Source organism: Pezoporus flaviventris, unplaced genomic scaffold (genome assembly GCF_033815535.1).
Source record: "Pezoporus flaviventris isolate CSIRO_AGI_PZ_B2104156 unplaced genomic scaffold, CSIRO_AGI_Pfla_v1 ptg000002l, whole genome shotgun sequence".
NCBI lineage: Eukaryota > Metazoa > Chordata > Aves > Psittaciformes > Psittacidae > Pezoporus > Pezoporus flaviventris.
This window is the reverse complement of record NW_026892550.1, coordinates 8,169,609-8,191,702: the sequence shown is the minus strand read 5'-3', so window position 1 is coordinate 8,191,702 and position 22,094 is coordinate 8,169,609. Positions and strand designations below refer to the sequence as shown.

At 41.4% G+C, this 22,094-nt stretch overlaps 1 protein-coding gene across 16 annotated transcripts in view; it reads right to left on the bottom strand.

Moving 5' to 3' along the window:
• The window catches only part of ABLIM2 (actin binding LIM protein family member 2), a 134,739-nt gene that overhangs the window by 98,010 nt on the left and 14,635 nt on the right, over positions 1–22,094 (bottom strand). The window contains exon 1 of one of the 16 annotated variants that reach the window (XM_061468250.1): positions 4,789–4,877. The exons of the other annotated variants lie outside the window; for them this stretch is intronic. Within the exon in view, the coding sequence (XP_061324234.1) occupies positions 4,789–4,804 (16 nt within the window). The 5' untranslated portion in view covers positions 4,805–4,877. Of the gene's footprint in view, positions 1–4,788; positions 4,878–22,094 lie in introns of those variants that run through there. 16 annotated transcript variants of the gene reach the window in all.

Below are 22,094 nucleotides of genomic sequence, written 5' to 3'. Positions count from 1 at the left end.
TGTAAGGAAATGTGCTTACATAGTAATTTTCAGCATTCTACTTTTATGCCTTTATGTATCAAAATCAGCCTTTGAGGCAGCCGAAGATATTATCAACATTTGATATATGAAATAGCGAATTATTGATGAAATGTAATGATCTGAGACTACTCACCAGATCAGAACTAAAGAGCTCATTAAAAATTAAATACTTTTATTATACCCTGATTTGTAGAACTGAATTAAACTAGAAATTTCCTTCTTAACTATGAATGATTTTTTCTATACAGAAATACAAATAAGTGCCCAATTATCCAAATTTCCCTTTCTCCCAGACTGCATTTTGCTTTAGCAGAGTTAATCTTCACCAATCCTCAAACCCTAAGGAGATCTAACTGCACTCTGTTTTTGACAAAGGCAAAAAATGACAAGAAATGAACTAGCAAACAATTTCCACAGCACTTTTTTGGTGCGCAAGACCTGTCTGCTGGCAATATCACTGCCAGGAATCTTGCCAAGTGTTCAATGCTCACGTATTTCTGATGTCAAGTCTCAGTCTCTTTCCAACAGGTGAAGTAGTACATAATTCGGCAGGTCTGGATAAGGAACAACTTATTGAATTAGCAATGGTTTGTAAAATTTGTCAGATACGATATATCCCTCAGATTTACTTCTATACTGCTTGCTCAAGACATATGCACATGCTGCAAATGTCGCGGGGAAGAGGGGACAATGGTATCACTCATTATTAAAGCTGCATTATACACTTTATGGCAACTGTAAAGTGATGTTTCCAGTGTGCTTATAACTTTGCCTTAGAACTGTTCACATAGACACTATTCAGAGTTGGTGTTCTTGAGCTCATTTCTTCAGGGAAAATTTCAGACAAACTGCTTAAGCTTTTTCTAAAGATGGAAAAAGGTTAGAATACGATATATTGTTTTTCAATGTTAAAAAGAAAGCACAGCACTTTGGTTTTGGAAGAAGTTGGAGTAAAGGCTGAAGCCTGACAGAGATGGACATTGTGACAGGTACAAAAAAAACACCCCTTTGAATAAGAATGGCTCCTTTGGCATTGCTATACTAAGTAGGATTTAACAGAACTGGGGACCAGAATGAGGTGCCAGGGATGAGGATGAGATTTGGATGAGACAGGAGTGTTTGGAAAGCAGCACAAGACAAGCTGATGGTGATGGCAGAAGGGAGAAGATTCCCAAGTCCCTGGTCATGCTCCGCGATGGAGCCTGGGATGGAAAATGTCACCTTCTCTCTGCTATGAGCAGACTGCTGAGGGAAATCAAACCCTTGGAAAATGATCCTGTTTTCCAAGGGTTTGACCAGCCCACACAGAGGATGACAAACCCCCTTGCTATCAGGCTGTCCAACAGCCAGATGATAGAAACCTTCATGATGGGTTATAGAACTGAGGAGAAACACATGGCCACAAACTGCAGAATTTGATACAGTCCAAATCCTCGTTCCAGTTTGGTGCATTTTGTCTTAATTTGGCGTAAGAACCCATAGAAGCCATTACTAAGTTTAGAAATCAAATACTGAGAAGTTTAAAAGTACCATGATTAAGAATATACATTCAATCTTGAGTCAAACCTTAAGTATGAAGCTAATAATAAAGACTTTCAATGGCTTTGTTCAATATAAGGACACAAATAAGGCCACATTTACTCTACATTATTTAACCCTGTCCTGACAAATCACCTGATTAGATTTACTGCTCTTAGTGATTACAGAAACCTGACATGACAAAGAGCCATAGGACACAATTATAATCATAGAACCTTAGAATGGTTTGGGCTGGGAGGAACCTTAAAGACCATTTAGTTCCAACACCCTGCCATGGGCAGGGACACCTTCCACCAAAGCAGTTTTCTCAACCCCCCCATCCAACCTGGCCTTCTGCGGTATTTCACATGGACATTTTAAAGTGTACTGTGAACTAAAGTAGGGGTAACTTAAACGGAGAGACAACGTTCATGCCAATAAGTATCTTATTCCTAAAGAACATGTTTTTATAATCCAAACAACTACCTCTCAATGAGGGGAAGGTGCTAACCCCTCACAGTGTTTCTGGGGATCGACAGTGTGGAACCAGAGCCTGCAGTCTATGGTAAAAAGAAAACCAAAGGAGCTGGGAAGGGTCCTCTCCCCTGTTATTTTTGTTTTCATCCAGTTCTAGAGGCTGGGTTGGCTCATACAAATAAAATATCATTTGCCTTCAACAGCAACCTTCCGTCAGCAGAAAAGCTACATTAATTTTCTTTAGCAACTATCAACACTACTGGCTCCTGTATAAATTCACCAGGAACATCCCTTTTCACAACCCATTACGTTCACTTCATGTGATGAAGATATTTTGTTCTGAGGAAAAAAAAAGAGAAAACATTAGTATCTAAAATGATCAATATTAGCTGTTTAGTTCATAAAAACATTCAGCTTTTTCAACAAAGGCAGAGGCCACATTCTAACTCTGAACCAAAAACGCTCAGCTCTGATAGCAGATATTATTCTGCATGAAGGGCGTTGGAACTAGATGATCTTTAAGGTCCCTTCCAACCCAAACCAATCTGTGATTCTATGAAGGAATTAGCAGCAAATATCTCTGTGTGACACTGAAAGCTTTCATCTCTATAGCCAGAGGTGGTTATGCAAAATCAAAACGAAGATGAGGACCAAGTGCCATTTACTATTTGAGGAACAGAAGTACTGATTGCTGAAATGCTGTATCAAGTGATCTGTGGAGGGTGTGGTGCACAGCAGCCCAGAGGGGAATTAAATTTGCAATCTCCTCTGAGCAGGATTAAAGGAGAAGCAGATGAGCGCAGCAGCACCGACGGGAATTAGAGATTGGAGTTCAAGTTGTTTTTTTGCCAAACCTGCCTTGTGTCACCTCAGTCAAGACACCCAGGGTTGGATTTAAAAACACCCAGATGAAAGGAAAAGAAACAAGCATTTGAGTACCTCTAAATATTCCATGTACTCCTGGGTTTAAATGCCTAAAGCTGGCCCCTGCTCCCTCTCTGTCTTGTGCCTGTGTGTAAAATACAATGACAAGGAGTTCTTCCAGTGGTGACATGGCAGTAAGGATAATATAACACGGTAATAAGTAATACAGTAATATGTGCGATGTTCAGAGAACTAAATGGGTGTGAGCTAGAAGTTTAGTTTAGATAAGGGGGTTGGGGGGTTTTATTTTCCCCTAAGAGCTGGTGATTCATTATGGAGCCTTGTGGGGGCTTGAGACCTCAATGGTCCTTTCCACAGAAAGGAAGAAAAGAGTGATTATGAAACGGTAACTCCACAAGCTTTCCCCATCCATCCTTCCAACCACTCTCTGCAGCAAGGAAGAGTAATTCTCTGGGCACAGCCCGGCCCAGCCATGCACCCCAGTGGTCCTGGCACCAGGGCAGAAGGGAGCCTAGTGTGCTCAAAGGGATAGGTACCAAACCTGCCCAAGGAGCTGACATGTTAGATGCTCTGTAACATTAAATAACTGGTTTACCTTATTTCTCAATTAGCAGCTTGTGTTAAAAGCCATTTCAAACATGTTTGTATGTTTTTCCTTATAACGCAATGCCTTCAGTACATCTCACAGCAGAAGAAGCAGAAGAACAGGGAAAGCTGAAGAAATTTTGCTTTCAATGTCCATGTTACACAGTCCCACAAGCCCTCTACTTGGCTATAGAGGGCTGAACTGTCACTCGTGAACTCGAGCTTGCTTCCTCCCCCAAATGAGGCTTTTCTGCACCAAGTAGGGCCAGCCACTGCCCCAGAAACACTGCTCTTCCCCTCCTACAGCAAAGCACTACTGCTGATTCTCTCTTTAGTTCCTATACCACAAGACAGGCAATTCATCTAATTCAACAAATCTTTATGTTAATAGGTCTCTATTTAATTAAATTCATTCATGAAGTCCAAAAACACAAACTAAAACAGTTCAAGAATCACATTCCTTTCTGAGATTTATACCTGCTATTACTTATAAACAGCCTTTCCAGTGGCACTAAGGAAAGGATTGCATGCCTTTTCCAGCACCTCTTATGGATCACAATCAGAACAGAGACCTATACCTAATACAGGACAGCAAGCAGACACCACAACTGAACCAAGCTCTGCTTTTACTGCTAATCACAGACTTTATGGGATCAGGGGCAAAGGAGAGAGAGGTGTTACCCAGCAGAATGTGAATACAACCATGCGTAAGGGATGCAGCACAGCACAAGTACTCAGTACGCAAGAGCTCCAAACTCGCCATATGCTCAGCGCAGAATTCACATCACGTAAACAAGCCTAGCAGGAGGTAACCTCCTGCCCTCATTATTATGATAAAATATTTACCAAATCCAAAGGCAGTTAGTAAAAACCTCTGCTAATTTTAGGAACCGTTACTGTGGCGATGTAAAGGCTATTTTTGTATGGGTTTAGTAAGATTACAGTCAGAAAGAATATAGGAACAGCACTCCAATATATCTGCATAATGCAATAGGTATTGTTTTTCAGCACAACCTAATATGAAGTCTAAATTCAATTTAAATTAGATGAGGAAAGTTTTCAAACCGAGCTGTCAGCTAAGTGCCAGCATCATTATAATTCCCAAATCATCATTCATATAATTATATGAAGCTTTATGTCAAATAAATGTTTAACCATCTTCCTCCACTCTGCTGCATTTCCACGTAAACACAGAATAATTATTCTCATGACGGTATCAGTGATTTAGTCACCACAGCTCCGGATGAAAGACAAATCATTTCAGGTGTAGGCCCTCCAAAATGTGGAGTCGTCACACTGTACCTGTATCTTCCAGCATTCCTGCATTAATTTCCTTCTGAAGGGGAAATGCCACCAGAAACACTGCTGCTGCGTGGCCAGCCGGTGGAGAGGAGCTCGGCCGGAGCAGCAGGGCACTGGGAGCTGAGGCAGCTCTGACACCAATGTGCTTGGGGTCAGATGATTCCCGCAGCACCCACACACAGCAGGACAGGACGTGAGCCAGCACCTCACTGCCGCCGTGTAAAAATAGCATCCTGCACAAGCCTCAATATTGTCACGTCCATGGGGCAGGGCACGACTGGCAGAGCCCCAGAGGAACCGGACACAGGACGTGCCAGCGATGGCTCTTTGCATCAGGAGATGCCACCCTACATAGCCACTGAGGGTGCTGCTTGGCACCTGGAGAAAAGAGGCTTAAAGGAGGAAAACCTGCAAGCTGCCTGGCCACAACTTAAGAACGCAGGCTGAGGTACTGAGGTATGATACCCCTCTGGCCATCCCCCTAGTCAAGGCTATCCCTTCTCCATGGAGCAGGAGGGCACAGCACTGGTGTCAGGAGATGCTATAAGCTTGTCTCTCCCACAGGTGGTCATCAAGACACTTGGCAGCCAAAAATCTCTCCGTGATTGTGCATACAGAGTTGCACCCTGTATCACTGGAATTACACTGATGTGTTATTTAAAGCAGTACTTGCTGGCACAGTTACCATGTGAATACTCCATGGGGATTAAAATCTGGAGTTCTCACTTGCTTTGGACTGAATTTGTATGAAGGCAGTAACATGGCTTGTGCATTGAAAGGGGACTGCTGGCTTGGAGAACAGCTGGCTAAACCTGGAGTAAAGTGCTGGGATAGGGACAGGATTGCACCACCCTTTTTCACAATGCAGATCAGTTTTCTTCCTGCAGGCTTCACAGAAGCCAAATGCTCTCCCCTTTCCATCACTCACCACCCTTTACCCAGTCAGTGCCTGCTTGCTTACATAGCAGCAAAGACACAGAGTTTTCTTCTCCAGCAAACAGAAACCAGCCAGGGGCGTAAATGTGAAAAGAGGTCTCCACGGGTTCTGGTGCTGCTGAGGGAGGGCTGTGAAAGCAGCACAGTTTGTGCAGCACCACCCACAAAAAGCACAGCAAGTTTACTCTGCTGGGCAGGTTGAACAATAGTTTGCACTGAATTTTGTTAAAATCTATTGAACTGATCTAATTAGCACGTACGTTGAAGGGTGAGTCTCCATCGGCCTCAACAGTCAATGCCAATTCACGTCACAGAAAGTTCAATACCTTCCACTCTCCATTAAAACCACAAACTATTGTTTAAAACTTGAAATACTGGTTTTTTTTTCTTTGTTTAAAAGAAAAGGGGGGATTATTTGTGTAGAATAAAGTGCAAGTTTTAGGGCTTAGTGAAGCTCTTATCTCACTATGGCTGAAGGGTTATAAACACTATACAAAGAGGGGGTGGAGACTATTCTTTCTTTAAAAAAAGCATCAATGCTTCAAAAGCATATATATGTCATTATGATCAAATTTGAAAGTATTTCATGATAAGAGACAGAAACATGATAGTTTGTAGATCTTATAGAAATGCCCATCACTTACAGCAGAAATCAGGAACTCTCCCGAATTTCATCATGTTTCCCTTTGGTTTATTACTTACAGAAAAGGTCTTTACATTTTGTAACGGATATGAAACAAAACATTTGTTTGCCCAGTACAGTCTGCCAGGAGCAGAAGAGGATTTCCATAAGGCAACTGAAGAGCTCTGACTTCAGAAATCTATATGGTGAGTATATCACTGTCCAGGGCCATGCCAGACGTGGTCCATAACTTACACAGCACCCAGCTGACATGGCCTGACACCCAGAGGGCAAGACCTGAAGGTCCCATGTTCTGCACATTGAATCAAAACTATGAATTACTCAACTTATAAAAATTCTTACCTACGTGTTACCTTGCAGCAACTGACTTCTGGCATTAAAACCTTATGGCAGGATTTTATATTGCTCAATACTATTGTGCTGTCTGTGTGAGGCCAGATCCTCCCCGCGCCCTTTTGGATCACCATCAGCCACCCTGCCTGAGCTCTCCAGATATTTGCAAGATTTGGCCTACTTAGTTTTTCCCAGCGGCTACTTCGGCTTGGCAGAAACACAGAAGGCACTTTACTAAATAGCAATACTCCAAAGGAATGTAAATTAATAGGCAGGAAAAGCAAAAACTCTTTCGCTCTAACACAGCCTTTCCCTCTGCTCATCAGGGTTTCTCCTTTTCAAGGCTAAATGTTATATAATTTGCATATTACTGTTATATGATCATAATGCAGTCACAGAGTGTACTAATTTGTATTTACAACTCTAGGTGCAATCTCTGAGCTTCCCCTGTGGTCTCACCACTTGGCTACAGCAAGCAGAAATAACACTTGAAGAGCTCAGAATGATTTGATGGTGTTTCTGTGAAACTCCAGCATTACTCAGGGGCTTTATGGGCACAAAGCACATGACCATTGTACTCAACCAGTGTGATGAGCTGGCTCACGGGAGCCTTATAAGAGACAGCAGTGACAGCAGCACAGAAAAGACAGCTCAGACACCGCCTCCTGACACTGATGCTACAAATGATCCAGGAAGCAGTATAGCTTTAAACTGATTTCTCAGATCAACACCTCCCAGGCACCTGCAACTCCCCTGTTATAAAGGTAGTAACAGCACATTGCCCTTGCTATAGAAAAGGATGAAGCACTTGGCTTCTCTTACAACTTCAAGTGATGTTCTCGTAGCCACATCAATGCCCTCACCCATCCTCTGTTTCAGGTTTCTTTCTGCCAAAGTTACATGACTGAGGTCAATGCCTTCACTGATGTCTTTGCAAACAGCAGCCAGGCAGCTTAGCAACAAATTTAGGCCACTCTGGAATGGATTAGTTGGCTGCAAACTCTTTATAGCTTCTGATACCATTGGTTGTAAATGGCATTTTAAATAGATTTCAGATCTGCTCCTAATTAACTCATGATTTTTTCGTGTATGCACTTCCCTCTTCCCAGTAAAAGTTAAAATGAATGTCAATTGTAATTGAAGGCGATAGATAAGATATATAGTCAAACTCTGCTTCTGCTCTTCCACGCTCACACCACCTCACTAAACCATTTTGAGCTTTTTCCATAGCCAGTCTTTGAAAACATTTAGAAACATTTCTTCTCTTAAATAGAGAAGAATGTAGATGTTTCTCTTCACTATAAATATGGAGTCATTTATAAGCAAGCATTTCTTAAAAATCAAAGCTAAAACACCCAAGATTTTGGGACTTTGCAATATACCATATGTACGTACATGCTTGCAAACAGCAATTCCTATGCTACTTGGGATCTGCATATTCGTTTAAACTTTAGGTTGCCCTGTGTGGAGTCAGGAGTTGGGCTCAATGACCCTCATGGGTCCCTTCCAACTCAGGATGTTCTATGATTTTATGGAACTATCTCCTGGGCATTAAGTCACTCAGTTTCTAACCATTCACATATATGACTGTTTAATAGCCAGTGGAGACTACAGAGTCCAGTGTCAATACAGATCAACAAATCTATTTTCAGAAACAATCAATAATTAATGATTTTCACTTTTAAAATGCTGGAAAATCCAAGAAATCATCATATTTCACAGAAATGCTTTCAGTTGCAAAAAGTGGCTGTATTGCTGCTTCATGTAATTGTTGCCTTACAGTGGTTTACATCCAGGTGAGTGTTCATTTGGATTTTCTATTGAGGATAATATGATCCTGAACAAACAAACAAACAAAAATGCAATAAAATTAAGTATACCTCTGTATGTAATGGTAGAGGTTTGGGCAATGCTTTATCACTAGGACAAAAATGAAATTACGAAATAGAGGTTTCCTTTTACCTGTCATCATTTACCAACTGAACTTACATATTCCTTGGTGGTGTGTTTAAAGTTGGCACTACTACTAAATGGTCTAGCTCTTGAGCATTTATGATCCAAATAAAGATGAAAAACATGGGAGAAGCAAAAATAAACAGTAAAAGGATAAAGGTTTAATGAGAAAGAGTTGGATAAATGGTATCTCTAACCTAAACCCATGTCTCCCAGCCTCTCTTGCATCAGTCCCATTCTGGCTGGTAATGGATTTGCAGAGTCACCCAATCGTGCCCTTGGTGACCAGTCACATCCTACCAAAACCTGTCCTGCTCAGAAACAGCTTGAATTTAACCTCCCTGTTCTCAAACACCTCCATCCTCAAGACCATGCATGAGAAAACACTTCTCACCTCCAGCACAGCAATAAGGCATCTCTAATTGAAACACACACAAACAAGGTACACACAAAAAAATTAACCTGTGGGGTCCTGCGGTACAGGTACTGAAGTACAAGACACTGACAATGACTTATGAAGGAGGAAAACTTAAAATGCGGCATCAGGCTGAGAATTCATTCTGAGCTCTGCCTAACAGAGAGCAGGCAGCTGTGCTTGCTCCAGCAGTAACTGGGTCATGAGTCCTTCTCTGATCCCTGCTATGTCTGGGGAATAAAGAGCTTCCTTCAGCCTTAAGTTTATGATGATAGACCTCGTTTGCTGGCCAGCAAGTCAGGCGAATGAAAGCAGAACTTCTCCCAGCTACTTTCTCACAAGGGGAACCTCTCTACAGCAGACCTAGATCCAGACCCCTTTTACTCCCCCAACTTGAATAAAAGCACCATCTAGTAATCCTCAGAAAACTGTACACATGAAATAGTGAGCAGCAATCAAACAGAAAGCCTGCAAAGCCTTTAGCAGAGATTTTATAATGGGGAAAAATGTGGTTCATCAAACACAGAAAAAGGGTGCAAGAAAATCCTCAGAGGACTAAGAAAAGCAAAACCCTGTCTCATAATGAGGTGACAGAGTCCTGACGTGTCCAGAAAGCTGTTTGCAAAGTGACACAGGTCAGAGGGCAAAAGGATACAGTCCAGTTAGCAGCAAAGAGACAAAGACAGCCATCACAATGGAACCGCAGGTCACACGCCTTCAGAAATGAACCTGCGACATAGGGAACCTGCTGACCTTACAAAGCTGATAGGGATGGCAGGTAACAAAAGGAGTAGACACCAGATAAGAAAAGATCTGCTTAAGTAGAGGTCAAAGGCTATGATTTAGTGCTGAAAAAACTGCCACGCAATAAGGATAGCACAAGCAATTAACAGAAGGTATTCATTTCTTAAAGGCCAAGCACTACAAGGGACTAATCAGAGAAAGGACTTGAGAGTGCAAGAGGGAAACTTAAACCATCTGCTGAATAGCTAGCTGTAAGATGGGAAAGTGAACAGTATAATGGGATGTATTGTGCTAAGGGAAGGCATCCTGCCTGCAATAGAAATGGTACTGTAACAAGAACTGCTCCGATTAATACCCAGAATCCAAGCCGGGCATTTCATGCGAGAAAAATCTAAGAAGCAAAATGAGGCAATAAATATCAGTTGGTTCCGCCAAAAATTGCAATTAGGGGAGGAATTAAACTACAATACAAATTTGACATTCAGGGGATAGTGTGAATGATGCAAGAAAGATGACAGGCACTGCAAAGACACCAACATCATTTTCTGGTATTCCTCTTGGGAGTAAATGAATGCATGGAGCAGGTTTTAGGGATGGAATTTTCTGTGTGGGCTGCTGATGCTACACATACACAAAGAGAGAAGGAGATCACTAAATGTTAATTTATTATTGTTTTACATACAAAATCACCAATTAAGTTGTCTTAATCTACAGAAATTTTGAGTGTTTCGATAGAAAATAACTAGTATTAGCCAAGTAATTAGGTAGAATAAAATGATCTTCTTTGCTTTCCTCTGTTCTGAAAAGTTACACAGACACTGCTATAGTTCTGCAATCATTGGCCACCTGTCGTACAAAATTATTGGATGATAATGTGGGTTGGGTGCTATTTAGACAAAAAGATTCAACCTCTCATGTGTTTTAATTGGAATCCTGAAATTTCACTTTGGGGGTGTCTCAAAGGAAAAAGCAATGTATGCACACAATAGCCCCACTGCCCCTCCACCTCACTCACCCCACCATCCTGCCCTTTCTCCTCCAAGAAAATTGAAAGATTTTGAGAATTATGAGGCCTGAGACTTGGATTAAGGGAAGATTCATGTGCCTGAAATGTGCATGGACAGATAAAAGTCCTAAGCTGCAAGGCTGAGAACCTCCTTCTCACACCTGTTTTTCAGCACATCCAAAGGCAGAGTGAGCTGATTTTTCACATCTCATTTCTCAGCCATCCACAGAGGACTGCAAGGAAACGCCTTCCCTTTTCCATATGTAGTGGATGGTAAAGCACCTATATGTGCCTGTTTGTAACTTAAATCCTTTGTGAGAGTGTGGGGTACTGAGTGCTTTATTCTGTGTCACCCCACAGATCTGAGAATCTTCCATTTTGAAGAGCTACCTTCCTTCTTTTCCAAGAACACATGACTATATTGACCTTTCTGAATCCACGGCACATTTGTTGGAGAAAATCTGGGGAGACACTTATACCGGGCTGACCTGTGGCAAGGCCCACCTCCCGCAGCTCAGCCTGTCTCTGATGATGGCACCACCAGAACAGGCATGCATAGCCACACACATGTGCAGAAATCATTCTTCGCAAAAATAAGTTGGCTATAGTTTCCAGATTAGGGCAATCTGATGAGTTTAACCCCAGTAGATCAAATAGGGAGCTACAGCTGCAAATTCCACTTACTCAAGGACTCAAGCGTCAAGAGTCTAACCCCAGCCTTTGCATGGACAGCTCTGTTCACGTTCACAAAGGCGAGGTGAGACACTGCAATGAGGTTCAGAATGTGGACTCTGAATGCCAAGTTCAAAGCCATGAACAAGAAACCTGCCCTGGAAGGCAGAGGGGATTTTAGACACATCCTCATCTTCAGCTCTCCACATCCCATGCACACGCTCCCAATTCCCAGCAATTTAATCCTTGCATTTAGCCTACAGTGACCATGCCAGAAAACATTTTTTCTGCCTGCTTTCCAAATCCCATTCTCTATAAAGGGATGTAGCTGCAATGTAGCAGGTCAGATCCTAAGCCTACTTAAATACATTCATTTTGGCTGATGATCACTGAGGAATTTGTCAACAGTGTGGAGTGCTGTTCTGAAAGTAAAATAGATAAAGGCAAAGTCACCACGAGGAAATGTGATGCTGCTGGCCTTCCCCCTGTTCTCAGTGAAGCCCATCAATAAAACTATTATTGATCTCAGTGGAAGATGCAGCATTAATTTCATACCTGAATTCAGCCAAAGTCTTGAGCTTAGCAGTTTACTCATCACTACCAGAAAGTTCAGCCTTTCCCCTGAGGTTACAATTTCTCATCAGTAACATCTGAAATGAAATTATGTCCCTCAGCTCACTTTAGTAGCATGAAACAAACCAGAAAGTTTGTTTTGCTTTTTTGGAATACATCTAAACTCATTTATATTCTTTATTGCTTAGTTCCATCATAAACAGCTCCAAAATTTTAAGAATCAATTTAAGAAACAACACTGGACTCCATGTCTGTTGCTGTTCTGCAGCTCTACGGCTGCCTGATAATCACTCCCATCACCTCCACCAGTTACTCAAGCCACACTCCTGCCAGTTCCTTCATCTTCAGGCCTTTAAGATAGAGACAGCCGTAACCCTAAATCAGAAACTGGCATTTTGGTGCTATTTCCTCCTCCCAGGTCTTTAGCATTGACAGGGCTGCACCCCTGCTCAGCACCACTCGTCACACTGATATTTGCTCCATCTGTGTCACTGAATGGAGGAGGGGAACAAGCACATTCCATGGCTTGGAAACGAGCAAATGTTTGGAACTGGGGAAAAACTGTTTAGAAAGAATTTCCACAGCTTATTTCTCTTTCCATTCCCTGGTACAAGCTGAATAGTAGCAATACCAAAAAGTGAAAGCAAGATAAACTAATGAGGAAAACAATGGTTCATTTTGCTAGCCAAGCCACAATGAGTCACCCCTCATCACTAATTGAATTATAATTTACTAACATTCCACTATATGGAACAGTGTTTCTAAAAGTATTGCAGACAATAATTTAAATACCTTTCTTTTTTATGTTGTATTCTGAGGTCTATAAAAATGTCTTAACTCTTGAACTATAAAAATGAACTCCTGTTTTTTATTTCCTCTGCTTAACTTGGCACTAAGAAGGCATTAACTCTTGTTTTATTGCAATCATATAGTTATTTCAAATATAAATAGGTATTGATGTTATTGAAGTGCTGGTGTTACAAGTCACACTGCCTCACACAGGTGCAAATCAGTTAACACTGGTAAAGTTCACCTGGGTCGGAGCAATCCCAGGCACAGCTACAGGTTGGGCAGAGAAGAGATTCAGAGCAGCCCTGCGGAGAAGGACTTGGGGGTGCTGGTTGATGAGAAAATGAACATGGGCCGGCTTCAGTGTGCGCTCACAGCCCAGAAAGCCAACTGTATCCTGAGCTGCATCAAAAGGAGCGTGACCAGCAGGTCGAAGGAGGTGATCCTGCCCCTCTACTCTGCTCTTGTGAGACCTCACTTGGAGTATTGTGTGCAGTTCTGGTGTCCTCAACTTAAAAAGGACATGGAACTGTTGGAACAAGTCCAGAGGAGGCCACGAGAATGATCAGGGCACTGGAGCACCTCCTGTATGAAGACAGGCTGAGAAAGTTGGGGCTGTCCAGCCTGGAGAAGAGAAGGCTGCATGGAGACCTCCTAGCAGCCTTCCAGTATCTGAAGGGGGCCTATAGGGATGCTGGGGAGGGACTCTCCATTAGGGACTGTAGTGACAGGAGAAGGGGTAAAGGGTTAAAACTTAAACAGGGGAAGTTTAGATTGGATATAAGGAGGAAATTCTTTACTGTGAGGGTGGTGAGGCACTGGAATGGGTTGGCCAGGAAGGTTGTGAATGCTCCATCCCTGCCAGTGTTCAAGGCCAGGTTGGACGAGGCCTTGGGTGATATGGTTTAGTGTGAGGTGTCCCTGCCCATGGGAGGGGGGTTGGAACTTGATGATCTTAAGGTCCTTTCCAACCCTAACAATTCTATGATTTTAAGCTGTCGCAACATTTCTTCTTAGATTCAGTTACATCCATATAAACCTAATTGTGCTTCATCCCCATCGGATACATCAGCATGTTGCCTCTTTTCACATTCAGACTACACAATTTCTGCAGTCAATTATCTTTCAACACCACATTCATAGGAGAAACGTGTTATATTCACACAAACACAACCCTGGAGCATACAGCCACTGTGCTACTTCTTACACAGCTCTGCAACCAACAGTTCTGTCATCGACGGGTACATTTCTGAGCTATATATACACATCTTTTTGACCGAGTTTTGGGTTGCTTTATTTGTTAACTGCCAACTTATTCAGACAGCAAAAGTTTTATGTCAAACTGAGTATTTTATTCTGAGGTTTTATATTCACCGTTTGCATATAAAAGGGGAAGAAGCAATATCAACCGATAAAATTGTGTCTTATTTATAAAAATAAAGGAATCGCAGACCATTTTCCCAGGGAATGTACAGAAATGCAGTTCAGTAAATAACAGATGAAAACGGAATGCCAAATCCCACATTAACCTCACTCCTGTGATTTCAACAGGATTGAAACACAGAAAAAGCTCATTGTGCCAAGGGAACAGTTAGTGAGATGTGTGTAGTCTAGGGGCAAGAAATGCTGGAGTCTGCTAGCCCCATCCAGCCTCTGCACCCACGTAGCTTTTGCACAGACACCTTAGTTTAGAGGAGGTGGCCAAGGTCTGGTCCCAGTGCTATGTCAGGGTGAGGGTGTGGTGAGCACAAGCAGAAGGTGCCATGGTCTTCACATTACCTGTATTGTACTTGGTTCACTGGGAAAGAAGGAAAAACAGGGGGACCTCATCACACAGTGTTGCACTATTTAAAGAGCAGCTACAATAAGGATCAAGGCTCTTCCTTTTACAAGGAGCCATATGGAGAAAAGAAGGGACAACAGGTATGAGCTGCAGTGGGAGAGATTTCATCTTGATGTAAGAAATAAATTTCTCACAGTGAGATCATATCCTGCAACAATGTCCCCAGGAACATGGTACCCATGGTGCCTCTAGTCCCCATTGCTAGAGGTTTTCAAGATGCATTGGAAAGTGTGCTAGATAATCTCATCTAGGCTCCATTTACCATGAAAGGCTAAACCAGGTGATCATTTGAGGTCCCTTGCAACCTGACTCTGCAAATAAATGCAGCCCTGCATGATGAAAAATGTGACTCAGAAATTCACTGCTGTTCCCCAAGGGGGAAAACTGAAATACAGTTGGAAGAAAGCACCAAAGAACACTTTTCAAGTCAGAACAAGAGAAAACAAGAAACTGTTTAGTGTACTTTCTTAATCTACACTGGCTTTTAGTTTCACTGGGAGTGAACCCGGTAAGTCCTCACATTTCATGCAACAAATACAATTAGACTAAAATTGTAGGCAAGGCCCAGTGAACACCAGCTAGCTCTGCAAAAGCATTACAAAACCTCTATTTTCCTCTGTCTTCAGAGAAGCCTTTATCTCTGTGCTTAACACAGAAAAGCCTAGCGAGCTGCTGTGACATGGAGGTTGGCAGCCCCACTGGGCAGATGTAGGTCACTCCTCCTCTGCACAAGGGGAAGGATACAGGGAGCTTCATCTGGCTGCAAGTTGCTCCAATTGTCAATAATCCTGCCAATTCAAATGACCTACTAAGACCACAATTACGTAGGATGCTATTGCTTGACCTATATGCTGCTGAAGCAAGACTTGGTCTATTGGGTCATCATTGACACAGCCATCCCGGTTCATGGACTCAGTTCATGACACTACATGTTTTACCGCATCCCCTTCTTGCTGCATGCACAGCTCTGAGGCTGTTTGTATTCACAGTCATTTCTCCTTAACCACTTCAAGCTTCCTTCTGCTTCCCCACAAGGGTAACTGCTCATGTATGGTTTTGGTCATTGCTGTTGGCAATATGTAGAAGCAGGATAAATTCTCCACAGACAAACCTGGGGAACCATGAGATGTGGGGATGCATCCCATACACAGCCAGCAAGGAGGCTGGGTGCCACTCCCTGGTAAGCATGCAACCCCCCCTCCCCAAACCCACACACAGTTTAAGGCAAGACAGACTGCCTACAAAGTGCTGGGCTCAGCCAGAGGACACAGCCCAGAAGGCAACTTATTTGCAACCAGCCCTGTTTATCCCTAATTTCTCTCCATTTTCCCCAGAAATGCTCCTCCCTGACCCAACTTGATGCTTCCTTTCCTCACTTTAGATCCTGCTTCTGGACATCTCCCTTCTTCACACTTTTCTTCCACCAGCCCTGGGACTTCCCATGGAGACAGAGGCAACAAGTCTCCCTTACTGTTTTGAAGCACTGCAAAACATGGGAGCTCTTTTTACTCTTCCCCACTTCAGACCATTTACAAAAGGAGCATCACGACACAGTCTGGCTCTTCTCTACTTACGTATCACACAAATATTGTTTTTAATGAGAAGTAAGCCCAACTTCACTTCAATTTGACACACAGAAAGAACAAGAGATCTGCGCTACCACAACACATTTCCAGTGTTTATTACAAAACCAGAATATAAGCAAAGATAATTCTCCTCCTCGTCCAAAAAGTCATAAAACAAATCGTGACTCAGTCAGTAAATACCCTTTCTATGGCATGCCATTTCTCTCTATCATTTAGAGTGACAGCCCTGCTCTCACTGAATTAAAAAGGACAATTCTGCTTTGTAATGAATGAAATCAACATTCACTCTAGTATGACTCAGTTTTCTGCACTGCACTATCAGTATCTGTACTTCCGAACCTTTGGTTTTAACAGTGTTTACCTAGGAACAGGCCTGAATTTCAAAAAGTTATTTTGCTTTTTTTGGGTACTCTCTTAAAACACAGATGTAAACGTAGAACTGAGCTACCTAGGAAAACCAGAGTCTAATGAAGTTAATCTGATCAAGATGGAAGAAGAGACCATCAATTTTATATTCAAGGCATGATACGCAACTCTGTGAAAACACCAATGAGGTCCTGAGGGGATGAAAAATTATAGGATGCAATTGAATTGTATCAGTAATACAGTTTCTTACATAAGAGCTAGAAAAATGACACAGTAAGGGCTAACACATTAAATAAGCAAAGAACTGGGAACAATTCCTTAATGTGATCCAATCTTTACATTTGTAATGCTTTTAGCTACAACTGTCATTGGGGCTGTGCAAAATGAGACATCTTCAGGAATCATCTTTGCTGCTTAACCAACTTGCTTACACAAGCCTATGAGAGGTTAGGTACCAAAGGCTAAGTCTCTAAATTAGCTACTGTGACTTGCAGAAACCCTTAATTTGACTTAGCTTCCAGACTCACTCATTCTCACAACATTATTCATACTGTCAATCATAAATCAGTACCATCTCTTTCAGCTAGCCTACTTGTAATACTTTCCTGTATCATTAAGCAAGAAAATCGATTTCAGTCCCTCTTCTAACATTGAGCTGAAAAAGTTGAAAAGTGTGGTCTGAATTTCAGTCTGGAAGACGGGAATGACAAGCACTTATGCCCCAAGCCACGCAGCTTGATGACCCTCATCGTGTCACAGTTTCACTGTCTGACACCATGCTGACAACCCAAGGCAAAGAGGCTTTAACACCATGCACTGTATGACTGATTTCATAACAACAATGCTTTTAGACAGCTTTACATTTCCAAAGCACTGTGAGGAAGACTAACGTGGCATCTTTTCCAACAGCAGTTGTAATCAAAGGAACAAGTTTCCACTTCTTCAACTCTATGAAAACATGAGTTTTGTACAAATGCAGAGACTGGGTGAAACTTCAGCCTTCACTGGTTTTTTAGGGTGGGAGTCATCTCGCCTAACTCCAGGCATCCAGATATTAGGCAAGCAGTTAAAGTAGGTTCCTGCTATCAGAAAAGAGAAGAAACTTTCCACCATGAAGCCCAGCACTGCCACTGTAGGCTGGCACAGAACTCTGGAAGTGCCTCCTTTCCACTCAGTGTTGGACTAGCTCAGGCTAGACACCTAATGTTGAGATAGCAAAAGTCAGATGAGATAAATTCAAACCTGAGCACATAACTGCTCACTGCTTCCTGTGCTTGCTTAAAATTCTTGTTGGGATTGTGAGTTTCTTTATTTCCTATGCAAACCATGTCTGAATCTCTTAGATCCCACTGTCACTCTGCTGTCAGCTCTCCTGATCCTCCTCATCAGTGCTTCTTGTGGGAGTTTGCAGGGAGCCCTGCAAACATGTGAAAATCTCATCCTTCATTAGGAACAGAAAAATACAGCTTTCTAACACCCCATGTCAAATTATTTGAGAATTGTGTTTAACCATTTTAAACAAATATGGGTTTGGGAAGCCAGATACTCTAACAATTTGGGGAGGCTGAGAACACTTCAGTATCAACTGTCAACCCATTACTTCAGCAATACATTGTACCATTTTCTTCCTTTCTGTGCTATTTCCCCCCTTTGAGTATCTCTACATAATTATGAGCTTCTAATTGTGAATTACACCAATTATTGTATATTTTACCTTTTTCTAGCCTCTTTGATTTTTGTCTGCAGACATGAATCCATTAACAGTCTTTCATATTTTGGATGTTCATGCTGGTCAAGTGTACACCAATATGAACATAAAGAATGAAAAAATATTAGTGAAGTATTTCAGCTGTATTGAACTCAACTGAAATACTTCTATGTATAGAGTCAAAGACCTTCATAGACATTTAACTTGTTGGGTTTGGCAGATAACACCACAAAAGGATCATAATTACTCTGTATGTCTATAGGTGTCAGCTTTTGTTTCCTGAAATGCCAGCAGCAATAATCAGAAGAAAGTAATACCCAAACAAAATCACTTAGCAAGAACACTGTGTATGAAACAATTTGCAACTGTATTTTATTCAAAGCAAAAATATTACATAAAAGGGTTTAAGCTTGCTCTTGGGCAAGAATTAACATTATGTGGCACTGTAGAATAAAAATGGAACATGTTTAATCGCTAAGGTTTTAAAATTAGACAAGTCTCTTTCTAAATAAGTACTCCCACCATGTTACAAACTCTTATTTCCAGATTCTGATTATACAAGTACAGGATATAAACGAATATTAAATAAACACACAAACTGAGTCTGTCATGTAGACTCATATCAAAACTTTACAGAACAAGTGAAAAAGAAGAAAAAGAAACCCACCTCTTTTAGAGAAAGGTTTATAAAACAATAGAAAACTTCTGCGTAGAAACACCTGGGAACTGCTGGCAAACACAGGTACTGTCCTGAGGACAGAGAAGAAGGATCAGGGGAAAGGCAAAACCCACTGATTACTAATCCCAACAGGAAGAGCAGAGCCACAGGCTCTCTGAAGTGGAGAAACAGCTGAAAAGGGTGTTTCTGAATAAGGAGATTGCCTCCTGGGTTTTTGCCCTCCTGTTCATAACAAACCTGGCCTTTCTTCATGTTCTTAAGAAGTAATTTAGCAAGGAATACCAGCATTTGTTGTCAATTCTTCCTCTTAACCAAAATAATTAAAAGTGCCCAAATGCTAGCTAACTATTTGTGAAAAAGGAGCAATACTGTGCCATTCTGTGATTATTATTATCTAAAAAAGCTATGATTTTTTGTTAATATATTCTTTGGTTAAGATGGTGTCATGGAGGTTTTCTATACAGATAGTAATAATATCTTTATTAATAAATACACCACCAATACAGTGCCATTCAGTACAGCACTTGAGAAAGCAGCATAATCCCTGCACCTCTATTTCAAGACCATTTTCTGCTGTGCTTTACAATTTGCTTTTTTTAAGCCTTCATTTAATGTTCTTTCAAATTGCAGGTCAAATCCATCACCTAATTCATGCCATCAGACCAAATACTGGCAGCCTGCTAGCACAGTTATACCTATATAAATGGAATCAACACTTATTTACGAACTGATTAGGCCAATTCCAGTTGCGAGTTCCACTTAGCAGCAGGGAAGGGTAAAGTAAAATTGCTGTATATCATCCCTTTGTTGCCCAGGTAGGCAGCCTATGTGCCCAACACTATTGCACTACAGCAGCAATCCCCAAGGACCCACCGGCAGACTGACAGATTTCCCACTTTCATATTTGGTCTGTTAATAATTATCAGAAATTGGGAAAAGACAGAAAATAAACTAATTATAATCAATCTGAAAGTTACTAAGAAACAGGTGTTCATTCATTCTGTATGTTCCCTTTTCAATCACTGAGATTACATTTGTACATAGGTAGAATTATAACAATTGTTTTAAAGTGTATTCTACTCACACAGCAAGATTCAATTATTTTACTTTAAGCACTGATCCAAAACCTTTCAAATACACCCAGACCTACTCAAAGGCTTTAATGCTTATGGGTTAATTCTAAATGCTGGTATGCATCAATCATTTATTGGCTGTATGATGAGGTATGGACATGATTAGAAAATGTAGCTTTTAAAACTTGAAATTGCGCTAACCTTTAAAAAAGCTCCTTTTCTTCAACACCTTTTACAATCATTTTACAGACACTTTTATAATAATGAGATAATACCTCTCCTATACAGGAATTCACTGTATATTTTACATTCCGTCCACAAGAAAATAATGGTCCCAAGATTCAACTTTAAATCAAGACACTATCTTAAAATTGTCCTAGTTATAGTAACAACATATTAAATTAAAAATGAGAAGCTAAGTACTCTACTTTGCAGAAAATCTACAGAATATTGGAAATGTATTGTCTTTATTCTCAGGTCAGCTGTTCAAGAGATTAAATCTTTTAATTATCTGTCACAGAATGGGAAATAGAAGTCTTGAATCCATTCAGCTGTTCAGTTTATGACCTGGAGAATTAAATCTGACCCCTCACAAAGTACATTTAAGCATCACGCACACCCTAAGACATAGCTATGGTTTTAAAACAGCCATGTAACTCTCAGCTGGTATATTGTTATGCTACAGAATAACTGAGTTTCCACTGAAAATGCATGTGTCTATATTTTTTGGAAGTGCTGCATTTGAGTCCCAAAAGCACTGCATTGCTGTCCTGCTCTAGCTTTAAGCACAATTTTAATCATGCCACAGTCAAGTTTAGCACTCTCACATGCTATATTTAGAACCACAGAATAATTTAGGTTGGAAGGCACCTCTGGAGGTCATCCAGTCCAGCCTCCTGATCAGCATGGATCCAACTAGATCAGGTTGCTCAGGGCCTTGGCACAGCCATATCTGAAATCCTGCAAGGATAGAAAGCTACCACTTCCCTGGACAGCCTGCTCCAGGGCTTTACCACATTCTTGGAAATTTTGTTTCTCTTATCTAATCAGAACGTATGGTGTCACAAGCAGTTGTGGTGTTGACTCTCATCCTTTTGCCATGGACCTGAATCTAGGTCTATCTTCTCTATAGCCCACCAGCAGGGACACAAAGACAGTGATTTTCTCCCTCAGCCTCCTGAAGGAGCCTGGCTCCCGCAGTTCCTCTTCATACACTAAGCCTCTGACCATACAGGCAGCCTGCCTGTAGACCTGCTCCACTTCATCCCAGTAAACCAGACCTTCTGTCTAACATCCCTCTCTAACATGAACATCATCACAAGTGAGTGAGGGCATGCATTTTAAAGTAGGGTCATTAAGGTTAGCCTTCTAAACACATATTTAGCATCTATCAAAAGTGACATGGTGTTCAGTGCAGCTGAGCATCTTTAACTTGCAGCAACTTTGCCCATCCAAGTGTTTCTACAAGGCCACCTTCATCATATGACATACCATATGTAATAAAGTAAAACTTTTCTCCCTGGATCTGCCAGGAGGGACAACATTTCTGACCTGAACATGCAGCTTTAGACCACTGGATTCTAACAGAATAGAAGCTAATTTTAGGTGTGCTCATGTATAAAAAAAAATGAATGACTTTTTTTCAGATATAAATATCAGAATAGATGTCCCATACTGCTATCAATCATGGGTGTGCAGGTTTGCAGCAGTCTGGCCTGAGGACTGACCCTGAGAATTCAGAAGGAATTTCATTACAATTCTACAAACCAAGTATTAGACATACAATAACCCTGGTCCACACCCCACTAAAATGTCTCAGCGGAGCAGAGAAGCCACACTGTCTTTTTAAACCTAGCGGTACACCAAACATACAAAGAAAACAAGGGGGTTTTACGAAGTTACATATTCAACATTGCAACTGCTTTAGAAGGGGAGATTTTGTTGTAACAGTAAATACCAATCCCACTTAACCACATATCCCTCGGGC